The following is a 23,168-nucleotide window of genomic DNA, read 5'->3' as shown; positions in this document are numbered from 1 at the left end:
TCCTCTCCTCTTCTCCTCCCCCTCCTAGTTTGCTGAAGTTAAAAAAAAAAAAAAAAAAAGTTTGTTTCCACTGGCCTTTCTGTTGCAAATAATGCAGAGGGTTATCACTTGGCATGCTAACATCACACAGTTGTATCCTGAGTATCCATGTTGTTCAGATATCAGTATGGTTATATACTAAGAGTGGAATTTACTATTAATTACTGTATTTATTCCAAATTAACAGTTTGTATCAAAGTTTCCTTCAGCGTGTTACACATATGTGAAATATGGCACACATTGGTTTAATAATATTAAACTGTTGATGAATGCATCAAGATTTTTGCAAAAATATTGTTTCGATTCATATTGAGTTGTATCTTCCAAACGCTTTAATAATATCCAATCAGTCAGTCCAGTCAGTCAGTTGATCAGAGCTTGTATCTCCTTAATACCTTTAATTGATTTTTTTTTGGCCATCAAATTTGGTCTCAAGTTACACATCTCAGTAAGATCCAATACAAATAAATTGGTCTAAATAAATACATGAAGTTTTCACATGGTTCACATGGTTGGATCATGTGTATAAAATAATATTATATTAATATCATATATGTTAATTTCTTTCAAGACTTTTGAAAGGGGGTGTGTCGTACAGACCAACGCCCGTCGTTTTCTTAGCCAATCAGAGAAGCATGCTGAAAACAAAACACGGAAGTGAGACAAAACTGCGCAAGTGGGGGTGAAGAAACTTTGATCGTTTCTCCAATGCAGGCCAAATAAAGTTATTGTTTAAAACAGTGTAAGCCCGTAAATCCATGATCCCTGGACACTGGACAGTGTGGACACCTTCACTTGTCTCAGATGGCTTCGTCGTGGCTTCACGTTGCGTGGCAGCTGGCCGTTGCAGTCCTCTCCATCACTGTTGCCATCGTTGGACACAATCAAGGTATAAAGACAGTATTAATCACCACATGTTTGGCCTGTTTTGCTACAAAAGGATCATCATGTCATTACCAGCCCTGAAACATGACTGTCATATACCATATGACAGTCATGGATGAACTTCAACCTGGTGTTTGCACTTTCTCCCTTTTTGGTCCGTACATCTACATAAACGTTCAGATTCTAAATATAAAGTGCTTACCCTATGGCCACGGATGTTACAATTATGTACGGGCCCTCAGAAATACCCGTATCTTCCGTATTGTTAAATAAAAAGCATTTTAATCCGATCGGTGGCCATTTTCTCCGTATCTTCTCCATATGCTTTCAACTACGCGACCCTATCGGTTGAGAGGTGTATTGCACTCTGATACATTATAACCATGAGAATAATGGCCACCAATTGGATTAAAATGCTTTTTATCGAACAATACGGAACATACGGGTATGTCTGAGGGCCCGTACATAATTGCAACATTTGTGGCCATGGGGTAAGCACTTTATATTTGAAATTTGAACGTTTATGTAGATGTACAGACCAAAAAGGGAGACAGTTAAAACACTATTTTGAAGTTCATCCATGACGGTCATGACAGATGACCGTCTTGGATCCATGGCTAAGCCACATCATGCAATGTTGTTCTGTTCACGTGATTTTGTATTATTTATGTATTATGTGGTGGGCAGATGGAGCTATGCTGTATTGATTTCAATGTATTTATGTATTTTAAGTTTGTATCACTTATAAGTTATAATGCCTTTAATGGCACCATTATGCTTTCCGCACGCAGCAGCACCTGTGGAAAGCCTGGTTTCTATTTGTTCGCTGACTGCTCAGATCCGGGCTAGAGCCCGCCTACTGTATCCGGTCATTTCCATAGGCTTATATGCGCAAGCACACACACCGTTTCCGTATCCGCTTTAGACCGGATATTCAAACGTACAGAGAAACTACCCCAGTCTATACATTTAAATGTACAATGTGTTGGTTGGTTGGTGGTGGTTGTGTAACACACAGGGTTTGTTCGCCTGGCCGCTGCGGGCGTGCTGTCCGCGGCTGCGATGATGCCTCTCCTCTGGAGGAACTATCTCATAGGAGACAATCAGCGGTCCGTCGGCAGCCTGTTGAGTCAGTATTTGGCGAGGAAAGTGATCGGCTGGCTGGGGAAGCGACAGAGAGGCAAACTAGACGCCGACACACTCAACGTGAAGCAAGTTCAGCAGGAGACCCTGCTGAAGCGCTTGCGTAAACACGAACGCACGTGTTATGGAGAGCAGTATGATTTCTGCTCGATCAAAGGTAAAGAGAGAACTGAAGGTTTCATTCATGTACTTAAATGTTGGCCATATTCTACAACACTGCGTGAAAAAATGCAGGGGACCAGAGCTAGTGGTATGCACAGGTTGACCTTCATCATCTGTGATGTAACATGAAAACAAAGTAGACTGTGTGGCTTGACTGCATAACCAGCAACAATACATTATTCACTGGAGTGGAGAATAAGAGAAAAATCAGAATAGTAATAGAAATTATGGAAGTGACATTGTATTAAAATCACTTTTTTCACTTAATCAGTGATTCAATCTTTTTAATTTCAAGGACTCCCATTTTGATATGCATTAGGCCAAGGATCCTCATTTGAAAAGATTTGTATCTCTGCTTCCCCCAATCTAAGAACATTTTTATTGTTAGACTTGATTTGGTCTGTAATTGGTCCAGAACCTTTTCTGTCTTTGACTACCCCATGTCCTAACCTAACCTAACCTAGGCTACCCCCCTACCCCCCCCCCCCCTCTCTCTTTCTTCTTTTGTAAATGTGAATTTGTACTTCCATGTACTGTTATGTACTGTTCTCATGTCTTACTAAATAAAGTACATCAATCAATCAAACAAACACACTGTAGAGATAAAAGTGAAACTCTGATCAAGCTAGCTATTCTTTTACATTATTTAGTTGTATTTACTTGAACTTGTAATGATGTACCTGTAATAATGGTGAAGATTAAGGAGCTCTCAATCATTTAGCTGGGGACCCCCTGGAACCCCCTCAAGGTCCCCCTGGGGGTCACCGGACCCCTCATTGAGAACCACTGGTTTACAATATATCAAATATAGATAGTAGTTTAACTTTTGAACGAAAAGAGGGTCTTAGGTTGCACTTTGGCTGATAAGAATCTCAACATCCGGTGCTGTGCTGTCATGTTGGCATAATTTCAGACAGCGCCACCTTCAGGGCGCGTCATCCTGTCACCACTTACGAACACTACCGGGAGCTGATCCAACGCATCGCTGCCGGGGAGGAGAACGTGATCATCGCAGGGAAGCCCGTCATCCTAGCCATGACGTCCGGGACGTCGGGTGCCAGTGCCATGCTCCTCAGCACCAAGGACACCAACACAGAGTTCTTCCTACAGGTGAGTCGGAAGCCCCAAAAAGTGTCGCTCTTTTCAGATTAGAGCCCGGCCGATGCCAGAGTTTTGGGTCCGATGCCAATCCCAATTTTGGGGAGTGCTAGACCAAGGGTTCCCAAACCTTTTAAGGCCGCGACCCCCCCCCAAAACAATCATATTTGAACTGGGGACTCCCCACCCTGACAAGCACTTGGAATTAGGTAGTTAGTAGGCATTTACATTTAATTTGACTCGGTTCCACAGATAAATATTGTGAAAATAGTCAAACTACAAGCTCACAGCGCCTCACACTGCGAGGCGTTGTGAGCTTATAGATCATCTTTCTTTCTGCATCTTTCTTACGTAATATTTGACAATTTTGCCAATTTGGTATTAAAAATGTCTTAAATGTGCTTAAATTGTAACTTTAGAAATGTGCAGAAACCCTGTATATATTTACTGTTGCTTTGTTTACTGTTGAGTGAGAAAACAATGTTGCACATTAAGCTAATCATCTGGGGACCCCCCCATAGTAATTTGGGAACCCCCCTGGAGGCCCCGACCCCCAGTTTGGGAACCACTGTCCTAGACCACCAATTACGGATGTTTTGATCGATATTTTGTCAAAAAAGTGCAACATTTTTTAATCGATTTGAAAAATTTGATTTAAAGATTCTATTTCAGAATAACAGTTTGTTGTAGGCAAAGACATTTTTTTTTAAACTTAACTTAATTAATATTCAAAAGCCCAAATTGATATGCATTAAGGAAGCCACGGACCCTATTCCATCCATGTCATATGCAAACAAAAATAGCGAACGTGCGACGTGTTGTGAGCTTATAGATTGGCTATTTTTGCAATTTTAAAAATAGTGCATAAGTGGTTAAAACAGTTCCTCATTTAGCTGGGGACCGCTTGGAAGTCCCGCAAGGACCCCTGGGGGTCCCCGGTTTGAGAACCACTGTATAGAACAATGAGCACTTTCCGAAGTCTTGAAAACGTTCCTGTAAACTATACCTTTAACTTGTGTGTGTGTGTGTGTGTGTGTGTGTGTGTGTGTGTGTGTGTGTGTGTGTGTGCGTGTGCGTGTGTCCTCCAGGGGGTGGCTGTGTGTCTGGATGCCATGCGGAGAGCGTTCCCTGCCACAGAGAGCCTGCAACGTACCACCAAGCTCTTCTATACGCCCACACTTCGCCAGTCGGAAGCTGGCATCCCGATCGGACCCAACTCCTCCACCCCAGCCTCCTCCAAACACATGCTCAACCTATACACCACCCCCGCACCTGCCTTCGAGGTAGAACTAACATTGTGTGTGTGTGTGTGTGTGTGCGTGTGCGTGCGCACTTCTGTACACTTCTGTCTGTATATCTGCACACTTCTGTACACGTCTGTCTGTATATCTTAACACAATAGAACACATTATTCCATAGAGCTGCAGGTGAATAAAGTCAGGAAATAAAGCTATCAAACAGCTTTTAAACAGCATCACATGTGTTGAAATCAATATATTTTCATTCCATATTGGCTATGGTAAAATATAGACAAAGTCAAGTTCAAGTTTTATTGTCTATTTATGCTAGCCTGCTAGCCGCCTTTGCTGATATATTGCATTTCATATACAGAGAAACACAGTCATGAGAAATGCATACAAAATATACGAGGAGTGTCTTGGATTCTTAATTAGCTAGTAATTAATTAGTCAACATATTATTCCTCAGAATTGTTATCAGTAGTGTCTGTTTCATGCAGTATCTTGTTTTGTTTTTTGTGTCTTATTTCAGGTTCCCAGTGAGAAGGACACCCTCTACCTCCACCTTCTCTTTGCACTAAAAGACCGCAGTGTTGGAACTCTGGAGTCCAACTTTTCCTCCACTGTCTTCTATGGATTCAGTGCCTTACAGGTACAGTATAGAGATAAGGCAGGACATAAGGTGACGTTGTTCTGTATTTGAAAAGGTGAGCTGATTAAAAAGTTCCAAGACTTTAATAGGATCAGAGGTGGTGCTGTGTAAGGACTGGACCTGGTGGCCAATCAGCCAATCTGGCCTTTAAACAATTGAGCTCTTTTTCATATTTTGCCTATATTTAGGAGAAACCGCCGCACACTATGTGTCTTTGGCTCCTGCACCATGACAAGACTCTTTTCACACACTGCTGTTTGTTCAAGAAGTGTTACTATTGTTAAAAATCCGATCCGATCTCGCCCTGTGGGATTTTCTTCTGCTCCTCAAAATCTTAGACAAAGCTGAAAGAGATTGGATGACTCCATCAATGTCACGTTAGAAGTTAGACAAATATCAGTTGAAGACTTCTACATTTTGCATTTGGGAATCACCTCAGGGAGATTATTTTGAAGGGAAAATAATGATGTTCGTAATTATAAATTGAACTAAGTCTTACGATACGATAATACTTATTGTCAGTTCACACGGAAATTTGTCTTGCGACCCAGCAACCATGTATGCAACACATAACAGTACACACATTTGACATGACACAAAAAACAAAAGCAAAATACATGCATAAAGACATACAAAGACAAGAGCCATGTTCACCACTCAGCCTACTCCTGGCTTAAACGCCTGATTAAGCCTCAATGTTGTCTTATTGTATGTAGGAACACTGTATCTCCTTCCTGAAGGCAGCAACCTATATTCTCCATACAAAGCATGGCTAGTGTTTGAAGTGATATTCCTTCCCAACCTTATCATACTGTTATTATACTGATTACATTCACATGTGAAAGAAATGTATGTTTTATTGTCATAATGCACAATACAATACAGCAGTAGCAACATTGCAGGCGTTGAAAGTCTTGTATTCTGAGGATAGAAATAAAATAAGATAATATACAAGCAAGGAAATACAAAATACATAATGTTACTGTAGGTTATTCTGTTTTCTCAAGATATGTATATTATAATACAAAATTCGGCTTGTCTTTATAAGTGCACCCCACCTAGTGGGGCACAAAGGAATTGCAGGAGGGGCTCTGGTGGAAATTGAGTAGGTTGGGAAAAATAAAGAATATTTTACATATCATTTCCAAATAGAGAATTGCCTTATTTTTTTAATTTTCTTTAATATTTTAGTAACATTGACCTATTTTTATTCTGTTAACTATCAGCTTCCTACTGTATAGACTGCAGTAGTTTGCATGTTGAGAGATTTGTTTCTAATAAATATTTATTGGAGGGGAAGGGGATTCATACATAGGGATAAAGTTTGAATACCTCTGTTATAAAGACCTTTCTAGATGCCTTGGTAGAGAATAATATACAACAATTATTGTTGTAGACATATTCATCTATACAGAATAACGTATATAGTCTACTGAATATACTGAATTCTGCACAGAGAACATAGATTGGTGTACAGTAAGTGGACGATTATGCACCTTCATAATATACCAAATTTTCCTCTGATGTTGCAGGTGATTCAATAGGAGGCTCTGATCCTCATTACCAGGTGTTTCTGGAGCTGAAAGGAGTGAGGAATCTGTCAGAGGAGCAACGCTACAAGGTAAAACTTTAAGATGCCCTTTTCCTTGTTAAATGATGTTTGGTTGTCTGATGTGGTTTAAAGACTTCTGCTGAAAAATAAATGTTTCTAATCCTCTTTATCCTCTTAAACCCTATACACTTTGTTGTACAGCAAATAGCCAATCGACAAGCTCTCAGCATGTGACACATTGGCCACAGTTACATGGACAGTTGTATTCGGAATGAATACACTTCTATTCGGAATGGATGAATGGATGAATTCATTCCGAATAGATTTGCTCATGTAAACACCCCAATTGGAATAGAATATTCCATTCCAGTCTGACCCGAATGCATTTTCATTCGGAATAGGAGGGGTGGTATAGACCGTTTGAATCGGGTTAAATCAATCGGAATTGACCATGTAAACACTTTATTCCAAACGCTCCTGTCCGTTTGGAATACATGCATTCCTTTGCGCATGTCTGTGCTTAGTAGGGCTGTCAGAATTGTCCAAAAATGACCTATCAAATCTCTAATTCAGCCACGGTTGGTGCTGAGAAGCGCTCGCTCCTGCGGGATAAAATTAATGATTCTAATAGCGTCATTTAATAAGCCTGTAATGGTTAAGCCCAGACTTGTCCAGGAGAACGGACGCTCCGAGGATTGCTGGCCTAGGCTACACTTATATATGGATCTTTTTCTAAACAGGTATTTTAGTCCTCAGTTTTTAAAAAGAATCCCTGGCCACATGACAAAGTTTTTTTTTTAAAATCCCTATCCACACGTAAACGCAGAAACGCATTGATCATAGACTGTAGTGTTGCGCTCGCTCGCTCTCTCTCTCTCTCTCTCTCTCTCTCTCTCTCTCTCTCTCTCTCTCTCTCTCTCTCTCTCCATTTATTATTATAACGACCATGTGCGAATGCGCGATGACATCATCGTACGGTACCTACATGAGAAATGTGACAAATACTATAGGCTAGCCTACGTTTTACCGTGTCTGGTACCAATACAAAAAAAGAAACTGGTCTGAACTTGTAGATCTGCTACTTTTGCATTAAAACGGCGATGACAAAGGAACACAGGCTTGCACCGCATACAACGCTGCCTGGCCAGGAGTCGGTGCGTTGCTTACCGGCCTGCCTACGACCGATAGACCTCCGCCGCGGAGGCACAAGGGGGCTATTGCCTCCTCCCATGCCCACCAGGGGAAGCTCTGCTCCGGGTAGTGGCCCCTGGTCCATGCCCGGGCGTAGGCGGGAACCACTTTGCGCATGTCAAAAGTTATATTCTGAATGAATGCTTTGGTCGTGTAAACGAGGAATACTTTTATTCAGGTCCCATGTAAACAGGTGAGTGGATCAGATTCCTCTATTCAGAATGAGTTCATTCGGAATGAATTCATTCTGAATGAATACATGAGTGTCCATGTAACTGTGGCCATTGTGAGCTTGTAGCAAGGGCGTATCGTCATAGAGGCCAATGGGGCCATGGCCCGGGCTGGAAAACTCTGCTCCCCCAGGGGAAAAAAACAAAAAATCAACATAACAACATTAGCACCCCATCACCCATTCTGTTGTAGCCAACCACAGAAATTCGCCTTTGTTTTCAAATCGGGCTTATTTGCATTCGGCCGGATTGTTAATGGGTGGCCATTAAAAACCGGTTTCCCCGTCAAACCATCGTTGCACGAGCCCCCCCCCCCCCCCGCCGGCCCGCGAGGGGGGTTTAAGAATCTGGCCCGGTCCACGTTAGAACCCACCATACGCTACTGGCTTGTAGATCTACTGTTTTTGCTGAATGTTTGTCTATTTTTCCCCCCATATCTACACCTATTATAAAATACGGTTTGAATACGGATGCTAGGATTCATGTGGCTAATATTCTAGCCTAGTCTTCTGCCCAAATGAAAGATGACATAAGACACACAAATAGCCCAAACAAACGCTCACTGTCTGTGCCCACCACCTGTCCTCATCTCCAGCTGGACCAGTGTCTCCAGCGTGACTCGGCGGTCTACCGGTCATTCCGTACCAAAGGCAGCATCGGACCCATGCGGGTGCAGCTGGTGTCCCAGGGCGCCTTCCAGGAGCTCCGCAAGCGCATGATGTCGTTCTCCGACACGTCGCCCAACACGTTCAAAATGCACCGCGTGCTGCGCCGGAGGGAATACGCAGACTTCCTCCTGGGAAAGACCGTTTCCTAGCGCCACCCCCCCCCCCCCCCCCCCCCCCCCCCCGTGAAAGGCGTCGGTAGGAGACCTGGCTTGTTCGCTGGAACTGTGAACGACGGCCGAGGGTATCGGGACGCACCCAAAGAACACAAAATGGTGGCAGTGTGTGTGTCAGTTTTTTTTTGTTTTTTGGGTGCAGACCTCCTGGTATAAACGCACCCGTTGGCTGAAATCCTCCCACAACAACGCCTGAACAGGATCCTTTACAGGTGAATGACTCGGTGAGAACGTTAGTGGTTATGTGGTGGCGCTGGAGAGCACAGGGTTCACCGGTTTAAGCCAAGCAGGAGATGTTGCTGAACAAGAAAGAGCTGCCCATTGGCCAAGTTATCAGCAGTTGCACTCCCTAAATTATTTCTGACAAATGTATTCTGATAAATGCGCAGTATAATATTCATTAATTTGAGACGTATGACGTGTGCAGTTTATCAATTTGTCTCTTCTGTTAATTTTACCCATTCAATCCAGGAACGCATACTGTGTCATTTTAGATTTTTAGCTATAGCCCATTATTGTATACTTTGGCTATTCAAAAATAGCAGATCTACAAGCTCATAGCGTGGCACCGAGTGCCGCGCTATGAGCTTGTAGATCTGCTTTTTTTTTCTTTTCATGAAAATGTGTGCAAATCTTTGAATATATACATTTTTCAAGCGACCATTTGTAACAAAATATTTTGAGATGGGGGTCCGCGACCTTGATATGAAAAAGTTTGAGAACCACTGATATTATAGCAACATACGGTTTTCCGGCAGCACTTTTTTTTTACTGATTTAGAAGACATTTGTAGATGCGTTTCCCGGATTGAATGGGTTAATCTTAGTGTGTCAAAAAAATGTACCCTTGAGATCCATTGCTGAGGGGTCCATTTCTTTTTTTAATTTACAGTATGTGTCATTGACCATAGCGGGTCATTCAGTGTGTCCCCTTCCTGTCCCCCTCCCTCACAGCGGCTAACAAGTCATCGGCGATCATGTCCACCCACATCGTGGCCTGTCTTCTGCTATACAGACACCGACCGGTAAGCCTGGCACCCGAGGGCCTCTTATATCTTCTCCTCTCCTCTCCTTCATCTCCCACCACACAGCCTTCATCAGTCCCAAACTCATCGCCCTCTCTCGTGTTCCTCCATCCCCCCCACCCTTCCACTGAACTCTATCTCTCTCTCTCTCTGCACCTACTGCACACCGCTGCTGTCTGCGTACAACAGTGTTGTGCCGCTGCCCTCTAGAGGCACAGTGCTGCAAGTGCCTGACAGCGCAACACAATTACTGAAATGTCCCATTGCTTGGAATAGGCTCTACACTTTTCACAGGTGTTACCAATGATACTAATGAAGGCTCTGGTCCATTTAGTGCAGCACAGTGGTTCTCTAACGTTTCGATTTCAAGGACCCTCATAACTCTTGAGAGTGTACAAATGGAACCAAATGGACCCGGAAGAGCCTTCATTAGTATCATTGGTAACACCTGTGAAGGAAGTAAGGAAGACGCCCAATTTCTTTCCAATATGGCTGCTGTGCATAGAGCCTATAAGACAAGGCCAGCACCTACTTTATTTTTACGTTTATTTGGAAGGGACTGCGCATATTAATGAACGCCACACTTACAATGCCGTGTAAATACACCAGATTTAGGCAAGAATGCTCATTTCCATTCCGTAGTCCCCATACAGAAGCAAAATACAAGCAACATTACACAAAAAGAGCACATGTAAACATTACTGTAAGGGTACAAACGGAAGAGAAAAAACAACAGTAAAAAGGCCTAGTTTTGACCTAAAACACATCTAAATATAGACACTCAAGAAAACTAGAACAACCCATGTATTGAATTGTTCCTCATGTCCTTGATGTATTTTTGCACATTTACATTAACCTTGACTGAGTAGAGAGGGTTGCATAATGTTGACACAAGTCGTCATCATGTCATATCAGGTCTGGGTCAGATTCAGACACATTTTTTACATGCTGTATGTTAATGATATGATCCCCCTGCTAAAAGGATATCAGAACATAGATCCGTGTCTGAGCTCTGTTTTTCTTTAGTTGGCCTCCAACATGTCTTTAACACATTGTCTGCCAAGGAAGTTTTAAAACGTCCTTTCAAATAAAATCTTTAAAAAAAAGAATTCCACAAGAGGGCGCTCTAACACAACTTAGGAATGATCCCTTGACTCTGAGAGAAGGAATGGACGGATGTGACGTCATCCCAAAAAATGACACTTCCGTCCACTCCTATGTTATCAATCAGTTGTGGGAAAACACATGTAGCCCCACCCCCCAGACACCCATTGTTTACATCTGTGTACACACCGCAGCTCCCGTGGGTTTCCGTGGATCGTCAATATAAGGTAAAAAACGCTGGCATGGGGATGAAAAACAATGTTTTAATGCTGGCAGTCAATGTGTTAATTGGTCTCCAAAATGTCTAAAAATCGCCTCCAATTTATTTTTATTGGCCTCAATAATATCTTTAATTGGCCTCCAAAAAGGTGTGTGATTACTGCGATGAAGTCCTTAATCTGAATATCATGGCTATGGTGGCTATGGTGTTTGCATGTCCATTTAATTGGAGTATGATCAAATAATCCTGTACGCTGTAAACCCACTTATTTAACACCCACCTCCACCCCCCCGCTGTGCGTGTGCAGGGCGTGGTTCTGTCCAAGCTGGTGGAGGACTTCTTCAACATGAAGGAGGAGATCCTCTCGCGGGACTTTGACCTGGGCTTCTCGGGCAACTCGGAGGACGTGGTGATGCACGCCCTCCACCTGCTGGGGAACTGCGTCAACGTGACCAGCAGCGCGACGCGCAACGGCGAGTTCACCGTGGCGCCGAGCCACACGGTGCCCGCGCTCTTCGAGCTCAACTTCTACAGCAACGGCCTCTTCCACGTCTTCATCTCTGACGCTATCATCGGTACGTGGAGTTCCACGTGCTCCTATGTGCTGTCATCAACACGCATCCGTCCAGGGGGTTAACGCTCACTGCATGAGCATTTTAATAGCCCAGATTGGGCACTAAATATATAATAAGAACATTTGAATATGTCATTGATAAAAAATATAGCTTTAAAGGTTTCATCACATTCATTTTAATTTGTTTTCCCGTTCTTTTGTTTTGTTTTATGACCTCAATTGCACCCAGGTCTGGGGTTTTCTGAATAATTAGGGATTGGCCCCTGGACTTTGATTTCACAGTCCATTAATCCCGCCCCCTCTCCTCCCCAATCCTTCTCCTTTGGGGGGGCAGAGCAGAGGCGATGATTGACAGGCAAAATCCCTCAACAGCGAAAAAAAAAATACTATTTGCCAATAGATTTTTTTTATTGTAGCTGAAAAGGCCTCAGAACACAGAGAGAAAAAAACCTGCCATGGCCTGACCATGATAAAGACTTTTAATGTTTTGTAAATCTGAATGTCATGAAACCTTTGATATTGGAGACTATGTTATATTTCCCAGTACTAATGTACGTCTCAGAGATGGAATGCACGCTCAAGTTAAAAAGACTCAAGTTAATAGGCTCTATGCACAGCAGCCATATTTTCACTTCCTTCACAGGTGTTACCAATGATACTAATGAAGGCTCTGTTCCATTTAGTGTAGCACCCACGACCCCATAACTCTGAGAGTGTACAAATGGAACCAAATGGACCCGTAACACACCCATAACGGGCCATTTGGAAACCCCTTAAGGAACCATGAGGTCCCTGGACACACATTTTAGTCCCACTGGTGTAGCAGAGTGTTTCCAGTGAACCAACATGCACAACATCAGCACCCTGACTCTGTTTGACCAGAATGGAACAGATCCTTCATTAGTATCATTGGCAACACCTGTGCATGTCTTCACAATATGGCTGCTGTGCATAGAGCCAATTTGAAGATCAACGTCTTCAGGTTTAGATTGTTCTGTTAAAGTAGTTCCTGTTTCCTCCCCCACGCAGCCTGCTGTGTCCTGGCGTTGCAGCGAGAGCTGTTGGCGGAGGCGGGGCCTGAGCAGCATGGCGATCCCTGCAGCCTCCTCCTCAGCCAGGAGAGGCTGATCCGCAAGGCGGCCAGCCTTTCCCACTTCCTCACTAACGAGGTGGCCGTGGCCCCGGTAAGTCCCGCCCACCACACTGCCTCCGCCTTCCTTAACCATGCGCTCCCTCCGGATCCTCAGAGTCCCCCGAAACAAGCCCCGAAACTTCTCAAACATCTTCATGTCAAGGACCCCCTAATTCAGTGGTTCTCAACCTTTTCAGGCCGCGACCCCCATCATATATGAGTTGAGGCATTGCATTTAGTTTGACTCGGTTCCTCAGATAAATATTGTGAAAATAGCCTATCTACAAGCCTATACAAGTGTGCCTATACATCAGCTATTTTCAAAAAAATTGCCTCTGTCTTATATTATTTTGACAATTTGGCCAATGTTTGATACTTTTAATATTTAGAATAGTTTGTAGCAGGTATTGATATGCATTTGGCCGCTGATGCTGACCCTCATCTGAACAACCCTCACAAGAGAAGATTTGTGTTATAGAACACAGGAGAATGCAATGCTATGCAAACCCTATTTTTGAATAGCCGAGGTATAAAATGTATTCACTTTTTGTATAGTTGTATATTGCAATGATAGTTTGTCGGAATAAATCCCAAGGTCCACCTGGACGCCCCTCAGTGTGCCACCGTTTGGGAACCGCTGGAGTAGTTTTCAGCGTCTTTGCAAGACTGCAAAGTAAATCCAGCTCTCACACAGCAAACAGCTGGTTCCATCATGTGTTGTTGTGTTCTCCTCTCCTCCACCCCACAGCCCTGTCAAACCATCTACCAGGTGTTCCATGACACTGTGACCCGGCTCATCCAGTATGGAGTCCTCTATGTGGCAGAGGTCAGTTGGTCATAGTATATATAATAGTGGACAGCACTCGGTTCCTCTTTGATGATGAGTGAAGGTCTCTCCTCTAGGGGTGCAACAGTTAATCAAACTAATAGATTTAAATAGAATAATCGATTTTGAATACTGAAAATAGCAGATCTACAAGCTCACAACACGTTACATTGTGATCCAACGTGAGTTTGTAGATCAGCCATTTGTGCACAACACCACCAAGTGTAAAACCACTCATTTTTTCAAAACCAAGTGTATTGTTGTATTGTGCTTTTTGCTTTGGCAATGTAAACGTATGTTTTCTCATGCAAATAAAGCCCTTTGAATTGAATTTAATTGAAAATTGTAAAACAGCGCTAAGTTTTTAATCAGACTAATTGATTCAGTCGATTATACAAATCAATTTGACATTTTGATTCCTTTATATATAGGAAAAAGTATATATCATATAATAATAAAAAAAAAGTCACTTCTTGGTTATTCAATTAATCAAAAACGTTAATACTAAGAAAATAATCGAGTTATAGTTACATAGTTAAGACCTACGCTGCTCCCTGCTTGATACATTCTGTATGTGATACCGACAGTATAATTGTTAAAGGATTAATATCAACTCATATAATATGACATGACATTTATGCTCCCGGGTTAAGAGATAAGGTTCAAACCAAAGTAAAATATCACTTTTAAGAGTTCGCTTCCCAGAATTCTGCTGGGTGCTGCTTGGCCTAAAGGCAACACTCATATTAAAAAGACGACTATATAAGTGTTGTCATTCTTCATTATGCTAATGATTTCTGCTAATGCGTTTCAGCCAAAGGCCTGGTAAAATATCACTTATAAGAGTTTAACCCATTAAAAACCAGGAAAGCATTCCGTGTCATTTTAGATTTTTGTGTTGGGCTATTCAAAAATAGCAGATATACAAGCTCACAGCGCGTCACTTTGTGCCACGCTGCGAGCTTGTACATCTGCTATTTTTGAACATTTTTTGAAAAAAAATCTTGAAAGTGTTTGAAAAATGTAGTTTAGAAGGCATTTGTAGGATCGGCCTCATAAGTATTTCTCATCATAATGTGTGTGTGTGTGTGTGTAAGGAGGACCAGGAGGAGCTGAGCCCCAGCCCCACAGATGAGCCCTGGCCCAAGAAGTTTCCGGAGCCGCTGTCCTGGAGGAGCGACGAGGAGGACGAGGACAGTGACTTTGGGGAGGAGCAGAGGGATCGTTACCTGAAGGTAGTAATCATGGACATACAGTATACAGGGATCTCCATATATGGGCATATAAAAGGGACACAGACAGACAGACAGACGGGTACTATGAAAATGGGTACAACTTACAACACATGTTGTAAGCTTGTTGCGAACGCGGAAGGAGGCGCGGAAGGAGGCGCGGCAAAGCCGCGCCTCCGACCATGTGGAGCATACTATGACACTCGGCTCGGCTTGTGTGTCTGTGTGCAGTATGTGTGCAGCCGCGCCCCCATGTCACTCACTCTCTCATTGGCTGCCCCCATGTGAGTCACGCTCTCATTGCCTGCATGCACTAGTGTGGCTGAAATTCGCCTGTGCCCTTGGGTGACTAATTACACTCCTCTGAGAAAAATATAGCAGCGACAGTCAAAAATAACACATCTACAAGCATCTACACGAGTTCATCTATTGGGATATCTAAGAATTCCATGTCATTTGTGCATATTTCAGGCCGGATGGCAAGTAATTGCTCATTCTTTTCTATTCTTCTTATTGTTATTTTCGAGCTGCGTTCGCTTCCAGCGTTCGCGCGTCTTACTTGTATAAAATTATTAAATGTGTCAGTAATGTCTTTGTATATTTAAGTTATTTGTCGTACCCGCCCTGTGCAATTTTTTATTCAGAAGTCTAAAAACCAAACAAATTTAAATTTTATTCATTATGTTCCAATGTTCAATGGCAAAAACACGATTAACTGTTAATCGCAATTATTTCTGTGACAATTAATCAACAACTAAAATTTGTAATCGTGACAGCCCTAGATATCCCATCAAATATCAAACACAAAAACTTTGTTAATTTCCAGACAAAGCAGCTCAGGTCAATCTTCATTTATTGGCTTTCTGCCTTTCTGTCTTCGTCCACTAGGTGAGCACGTCTTCGGAGCCCCAGGAGTTCTTTGTCTTCCTGCAGCGGCTGCTCAGCCCGGTGCTGGAGGCCTACAGCGGGGCGGCCATCTTTGTCCACAGCCTCAGTCAGCCCATGGCCGAGGCCGAGTACACCCAGCAGCTCTTCAGATACCTGCTGACCCGAACGGAGAGGGGCATCGCCGGATACGGTACGACTACACGCATACTACAGCATACTGGACACTCGGGCCTTGAGCTAGCCTGATTATCATACTGAAGCTGCGGGCATGCAGTTCACTCAGAGAGTGGGCGGGGTCTATGGTCTGGAACCAGGCTAGCCTTGAGCCTCAAGCCAAATTCTTATGTCCACCATGTTTATTTGGGGGTAATGTGTTTGGAGTCAAATAAGGTATATGAAGGGGGAAAAAACAGCCATCAGCTATTTACACACACATAATCGTCCAATTTTCTGTATCGTCCACTACTTTAAGAATAAAATAATGGAATCCACTAATCCAATTTAGAGTTGTTGTTTTTACGTTGTCATGCTGAAAAAAGACTTGATCACACTGGTGATTGCTCCCCGGTGATTCCTAATTAAATTTGTGTTATTTCAGGTGAAAGTGCAACCCATTACCTTGTCAAGAACACAGTGAGGACTTTCAAAGAGTTGGGGGTAAGAGAACTTGTTGAGGCCACGGCTATTAGGTGAAATGATTAACCTTATGAAAATATATTGGTATATCGTACCAAATGCTATGGCACCTAATAACATTTTTTCATAGATAATTACAGATGTTATTGGGAATACTATTCGAGATGTCAGTCCTTTAGTGTTATGAGGATGCTGGGGGGTGCTGTTCGTAGGGGCCACAGTGTTGTTGTGTTCTGTTCAGTGATTTCTCTGGGGGTCTATTAAGGCCCTGTAGTTGCCTTCCACATGGCAGCAGAGTAAAGAGATGATGACAGGCGTGAGCTACATCCTTCAGAATGTTTCTGGCCCTGTGGAGGCAGCCAGCGTGATATGTACGCCTCCTCCAGCGAGGGCAGGAAGAGTCCAATTATTTCCTGGACAGTGTTTATGACTCTCAGGAGAGCTGCCATGTCTGCTGCTGAACAGTTGGCACACCATGCCGTAATGCAGTATGTGTTCTACATCTGTGCCCGCTGTAGCTATAGTGTACCCATTTGCGCCTTCCAGTGGTGGGAAAGTAAATACTCAAGTGCTGTACAGTTTTGAGTTTAGGTTTACTTTACTTGAGTATTTCCATTTTGCAATACTTTCTGATTGTACAGTATTTGGTTGATTCATTGAGCAAACTTGAAGACGTTTCAGAGTTTTAGTTTCCAATGTGTTTATTTTGGTTTTAGTTTAGTTTTTATTTAGTTTTAGTTTTAGTTTTTCTGCCATTATGAGGAAAGGTATAATTATGGAAAAACAAAACAAAGATGATTTTACATGCAATTCTATTTCGTTTTAGTTTTCATTCGTTTTGCATTTTTTACTTAGAGGTTTTATTTTTTTAAATATCTGTTTTTTTATTTTAGTTTCAGCTATAGCGATATTCCCTTTTTAGTCTTTTAGTTAACTATAACAACCCTGCCTTTGCACGCCCGTAGGTCCTAAAAGAAAGGCGAGAGAACCGCGTGACGACCGTGGAGCTGAGCAGTACCTTCCTACCTCAGGCGAACCGGAACAAGCTTCTGCACTACATCCTCGGTTTCACCCTGCTGTGACCGCGCCTCCCTGGCCCCGCCCACAGCCCCGCCCACAACCCATGCTCCTTCCAATCAAGGGCTTCTACCGGCTACTTCTAAACCCCTCCCAGGTGCTACTCTGTGGAAAGCTTTACCAGGAAGTGCCTTCACGCAAAAAATCCGCTAACTGTTGTCTGTTAGCCAGATGACTTGAAGTCTTCCCTGTTACTGTACGTTCCATTAAGGTTTTTCCTTGTCGCCCTGTCTTAGAACTGTGCAGCTAGTTGAAAAAAAAAATTAATTGTGTAAACTTTTCTTCGACGAGAAGACGGAGATAGAACATAACTAGAGCCCGGCCGATATATAAGTTTGGCTGATGTATATTAGACTTTTTTTTGACGACATTTATAACGGCAATTATGCAGCCAACGTGTCCAGATTTATAACTACTTTCAACCTGTTGTCCCCATTGTAGGCCATACCTAATTTATTATTATTTGTTTTTAAATACCCATATCTACAAACTCACAGCACATTGCGTTGCGATATGTTGCAAGCTCGTAGGCTATTTCTTTTTTTTGTTTTAAAGGGCTTAAGTGGTTAAATACAATTAATATATATATTTATTTACTTATATATCAGTCAAAACATTGGTAATCGGTGGTCTAGGACAGTGGTTCTCAAAGTGGATTCTAGGGACTCTCTGGGTTCTTTTAGGGGGTTCTAACTTAACCCGTACAAGTCTGTAACTCTGACAGTATACAAATGGAACCAAATGGACCCTAACGGGTCCATTTGGTTCCATTTGTATACTGTCAGAGTTAAGAGGAGACCATTTAACTCTTGGTAACCATTGGTCTCTAGGACTTAACGAAATGTGGATCTGCATCGGACCCAAAACAACTGGCATCGGTCGGGCTCTCAACAGAATGTATAAGGATACCTATACAGTTAGTCATTGTCCTCTTTCTGTGTCCTTCCTCTACTGGTGAAATTGGAGTGGTATTTGAAGTTTTAGGATCAGGAATACAACACTGGATTCACTCCAGTCATCTAGTGGATGAACATCACACAAAGTCGACAGCTATTGGTTGTACGCAAGCAAAAAAAAAGAATTTCTCCTCCATAGATGGTGGGTAGCATTGACCATCAACAATGACTTTTTTTTTTAGGTTAACTTTACCTACTGTACTGTATTTTCAATGTCAGATTCTTCAGCAGCCCAGTATTACAGAGAGTTGAAGCTTACATTTTGAGGAGGGGGGGGGAACCTAACAATTATGTGAAGACATGCCTCTTAGAAGATGGCAGTCTTTCAAAAGTACATGATTTTTAACACCTGCAACTCAGTGTTATAGTATTATAAATTGAATAATTGAATAAGAATCGCAGAATGCTGAGCGATTCGATTCAACTCAGCAAAAAAATCTGTTTCCCAATCCCAAGACCCACTTACCGAAATATTTTCATTGCATTTACTGTATGCATCTACAAACATTTAGTGACTAGCCATTTCAGTGATGCAAAAAAATAGTCTTCTCGCCTGAGCCACTAGCATCCAAGTGTATGTACTCATGCATTTATTTTTTGTTCTATATATAAATATATATATATTTGTCATGGGTTTGGAAAGGAGACAATATTTGACCTAGGTGGATTCCTAACATCTCTCTCTATCTATGAATGTTACAGAGCAGATTACGTCTATCATCAGAGCATAATGTAGGCTCTATGCACAGCAGCCACATTAGGCCTCTTCCTTACTTCCTTCACAGGTGTTACCAATGATACTAATGAAGCACAGTGGTTCTCAAATGTTTTAATTTCAAGGACCCCCATAACTTAGGGGTCCATTTGTACACTCTCAGAGTTACACATCCGTAAGGGGCCATTTGGAACCCCCTCGAGGAACCATGAGGGTCCCCCAAGTTGAGAGCCTCTGGTGTAGCAGAGTGTTTCCAGTGAGCCAACATGAACAGTATCAGCACCCTGTCCCTGACCAGAATGTGGAACAGAGCCTTCATTAGTATCATTGGTAACACCTGTGAAGGAAGTAAGGAATAGGCCCAATTTATTTACAATATGGCTGCTGTGCGTAGAGCCTATTCTTGTGTTCTGCGTCGTCGTTGGGGAATGGGTTGGTTTTGGGATTAGCGGCAAGACCGTTGCATATTTTCCCAAGACTGTATAACGTCTCTGTTGGGTGGAAACCTCATTATGTTCAAAATTGTTTACTTTTCAGAATTCAAATTCAAAAATAGCTAAAGTAGCAGATCGACAAGCTCAAAACGCGTCGCTTCGTGCCACGCTTTGTTTTATTTTTGCGTGACGCTGTAGTAGGATCAAGTAGGCCGTTAAAATATGGAGATTAGAGGTTCCTGCCTGACAGCAACGATATGTCGGACATACAGATGTAGAGTAGTAATTCTTGTGTTCTGCATCGCTGGGGAATGGGTTGGCTTTGGGATTAGCAGCAGCAGACAGTTGCATATTTTCTCAAGACACTGTATAATATTTTTTTAGAGCACAACTTCAAATAGCCTCCATTTGCACTGCTAAAGGAAAACTTGGAAGTTGTCATTCTTGTAGTTGGGCATTAAGACATGAACTGGATTCTATGCTACTGTACTGTAACTGTACATGATACATATCTACTGAGTATTCCATTTTATTTGCTAAACATGCAGAGACAGTGTCTCCTGGAGTTTATTATTTTTGGAAGAGCAAGGCCGTGACTTACAGTCGTAGCGTCTTGTCTAAAAACCTTGTGAACAAACTGGTTAGTTGAGTAGAAACGAAAGACATTTTTCCTCCTTTTGTTTACCTTATTTTATATGCAAACTGAACAGCGGTACACATTCTGCTAGTCAGATGGTACTGTAGCCCTTAACCACTTTAACCTTGGTGTCCCTATTTTGGGCATGTCGTTATAAAACTGCTTCACGGCGATGTGATGCGGCGTGAGCTTGTAGGTCGCTGTTTTCGCAACTCATTGTATGACGACGTATATAGGGCTTAACCACTTAAAACCCCAGCATCCGTATTTGTGGGGGAAGCTTTGGCTGAAAATAGCAGATCGGCAAGCTCACAACTCGTCAGCGAAAGCTTTCCCCATGATAACAGAACTGAAAAGACACTAGCATATAGCCCTGAGGGACTCCGGTCAACCATATGGGGATTAAGTGGTTAAGTGGTTAACAGACAGCTTGTTCTGTCTGTCCTCATGTTTCCTGCTAAAGCAACATTTCACTTTTGATGGAACATTTTCATTTTTGGTTAGAGCTGGATTTAAAAGACAAACAACACCAACCAGAAACAATACCACCTTCAAATATACAGTAAAACAACCCTTTTACTGAGGTCATTTGTCTCAATATTTTGAGACAAATGTTATATTTTGTTATTTTATTTTATTTTTTAACCTTTTGAACTGGTGAAATCAGGGCAAATGCCCCTGAACTCCATACGGACAAGTGAAGAATGTTTTTCCAATATGAAATGTTGCTAGAAAACCCAGACTGCACAGTATCTGTGCAGCACATGTAACGCTAATATTTTCCACTTTGTTTGGATTTTATAACAGCCTCCTGTTACAATGACATTCAGCATTTAGTTCCTGTTAGAATACCTCTTGGAAGTGTGTCTTTATTTCTGCCTAATTGTAAAACCTTTTTTTTACCTGAGTACAGCCACCTCATTGTAACAATGCAAGTCATGCACTTGCTTATTGAATTAAGTTCACAATCAAATAGGATACAACTTTACGCTGGGCTCGCAATATTACATGTAACTCAATTCCATGTGCCCACAGCTGATAAGCAAAGAAAGGAGTGTGTTTGGGTATTGGTATAAAGGTCAGTGGAAGTATATTGAACTATCTTCATAAGGAAAGGTTGGGTAACACAAACCTTACATTACATGAAAAAAATAATTAGTCTCCAAAATGGATGTACTAAAATAGTCGCTTGTAGTCCTTGACTACAAGGTTAAATCACACATAATTGCACACACATGATTTTTATTTAATGTGATTACCATGGCTTGCGAAGGCTAGAAATAACGTATTTAAATTAATGTAAATGCCTTCATATAGCTTTGTGAATATTGCAAGCCTGCCTAGGATAATGCAGTCTTCCTGAAAAATTTAGATGGGGATATTTATGTGAAATACATCTTCATGAAAGACTAAAAGACTAAAAAAATATAAAAAAGAATATAAAATCAATAAAAAATAGGTAGATTTCAAATGTTACATAATATTATCTACATTTTAATCTAAATTAGCACAGAATATGAAATGTGCCGTGTGGTGTTAAATATGTGTTACCAGTAAGTCATGTTGTGGATCAGAAAATGACATCAAAGGTACTGTATGTTGTTGAATGGACAAGTATGTTTTTTAAAATGGGAAAAAAAAAATAAGTGGGCACAATATTAAATCACAATTACTTGACTTCGATCAGTTGTCAGTTGATTATTTTGGCATTATTGAAGCTCCTTGTGAGCGCCTAGCGCTGTAAAGCAATACTGAACCCAGAAATGCAAAGGACCCCAAAGTGCACCCCTGAGGGACTCCTCTACCAATACATAACATCCACAATACTGTACTGTAGTTATACAGTATCTGCTGGCCGCCTTTAATCTCATCTGCACTTCAATGTGAACTCTTGACTTAACCTGAGAAATGTATCTTACAGTCTAGTGTGTGAATACTTTCTTTTTGAGCAGAATGATAGATATGTGGGAAGCAAAGTCAGCTTTGCTCTTGAATGTATCTCTCTCCCCCCCTGTCCCCCCCGAATGGTCAATGTGATGGTTTAGATTACTCAATGTGCACAATAATCGTGTTTCTTTTTTCTTCTGATCAATTCTGAAAGGTGGTTTAAATTTGTCGCTACTTAACCATTTTAAGAGTAACTATCCAAACTGATGCAAAATAACCACCACGATTTGTAGCATAAGAAAATCTCTGCGCCCGTAGGTGCAGGATGCCTTTTTAATGCACTGTAGTGTTTCTTGTGTGTGTATTTTTTTTCTTCTCTTTTGTTATGTTGTGTGCATGTTAACAAGGCCCACATAGCGTGGCCAATAAATAAAAAAATAATCCCTCACTGTAAAGTAATTTAAGGAGCTAGAACCAGAGCAATTGAGTTTACCATTATGGTCGAATCACCAGCTACTGGGGAAAAAAAGAACAAATGTCAATGGTTTTGTTTCTGTTCGCGCTTCCCCTAGCAAAACCAATGTCCAAGCACAGTTGACATCTTTAGGTTTTGTTTTTAAATAAATTAATGTTAGATTAACAATGGTGCCTGTGGTCTGTCTTTATTTTGGAGGAGATGATTGCTGCTGTCATAACTTAAATATTTTATTTATTTTAGAAACGGTTCACCTTTTACTCAAGAGGGAAGTATTACGTTTTTTTTTCTTCATAAATTCCATAGGCTACACCACACAT

General features: G+C 41.8%; 2 protein-coding genes and 1 long non-coding RNA gene across 3 annotated transcripts in view; all 3 read left to right on the top strand.

Moving 5' to 3' along the window:
• LOC311060871 (GH3 domain-containing protein-like) overlaps positions 1–9,418 on the top strand; it is a 57,549-nt gene extending 48,131 nt beyond the window's left edge. Inside the window, exon 12 of the mRNA XM_084079235.1 lies at positions 9,048–9,418. The gene's annotated coding sequence lies outside the window, so the exon portion shown is untranslated. The remainder of the gene's footprint in view (positions 1–9,047) is intronic.
• Positions 710–18,461, top strand: LOC311060872 (glycerol-3-phosphate acyltransferase 1, mitochondrial-like). The gene is made up of 10 exons (XM_084079236.1): positions 710–928; positions 1,943–2,224; positions 9,985–10,055; positions 11,687–11,954; positions 12,983–13,137; positions 13,834–13,911; positions 15,009–15,146; positions 16,032–16,221; positions 16,630–16,688; positions 17,633–18,461. Exons 1-10 carry the CDS (start codon positions 844–846, stop codon positions 17,747–17,749), a joined length of 1,443 nt encoding a protein of 480 aa, XP_083935362.1. The 5' UTR covers positions 710–843; the 3' UTR covers positions 17,750–18,461.
• A 49-nt stretch (positions 18,462–18,510) lies between these two features.
• On the top strand, positions 18,511–23,019 carry LOC311060874. The gene is made up of 2 exons (XR_014602335.1): positions 18,511–19,516; positions 19,557–23,019. It is a non-coding gene; the product is annotated as an uncharacterized lncRNA (long non-coding RNA).
• Positions 23,020–23,168: the final 149 nt, after the last annotated feature.

The sequence above is a fragment of the Gymnoscopelus microlampas genome, assembly GCF_963454915.1.
Source record: "Gymnoscopelus microlampas genome assembly, chromosome: 14".
In the NCBI taxonomy this organism is placed as follows: domain Eukaryota; kingdom Metazoa; phylum Chordata; class Actinopteri; order Myctophiformes; family Myctophidae; genus Gymnoscopelus; species Gymnoscopelus microlampas.
The sequence above is the reverse complement of the archived record's forward strand: the minus strand, read 5'-3'. Positions and strand labels throughout refer to the sequence as shown.

Coding starts and splice junctions, on each gene's coding strand:
- LOC311060872 (XM_084079236.1), top strand. CDS start 844: ATGGCTTCGTCGTGGCTTCACGTTGCGTGGCAGCTGGCCGTTGCAGTC. Junction 15,147..16,031: donor AGAGGGATCGTTACCTGAAG/GTAGTAATCATG, acceptor TTCGTCCACTAG/GTGAGCACGTCTTCGGAGCC. Junction 16,689..17,632: donor GGACTTTCAAAGAGTTGGGG/GTAAGAGAACTT, acceptor GCACGCCCGTAG/GTCCTAAAAGAAAGGCGAGA.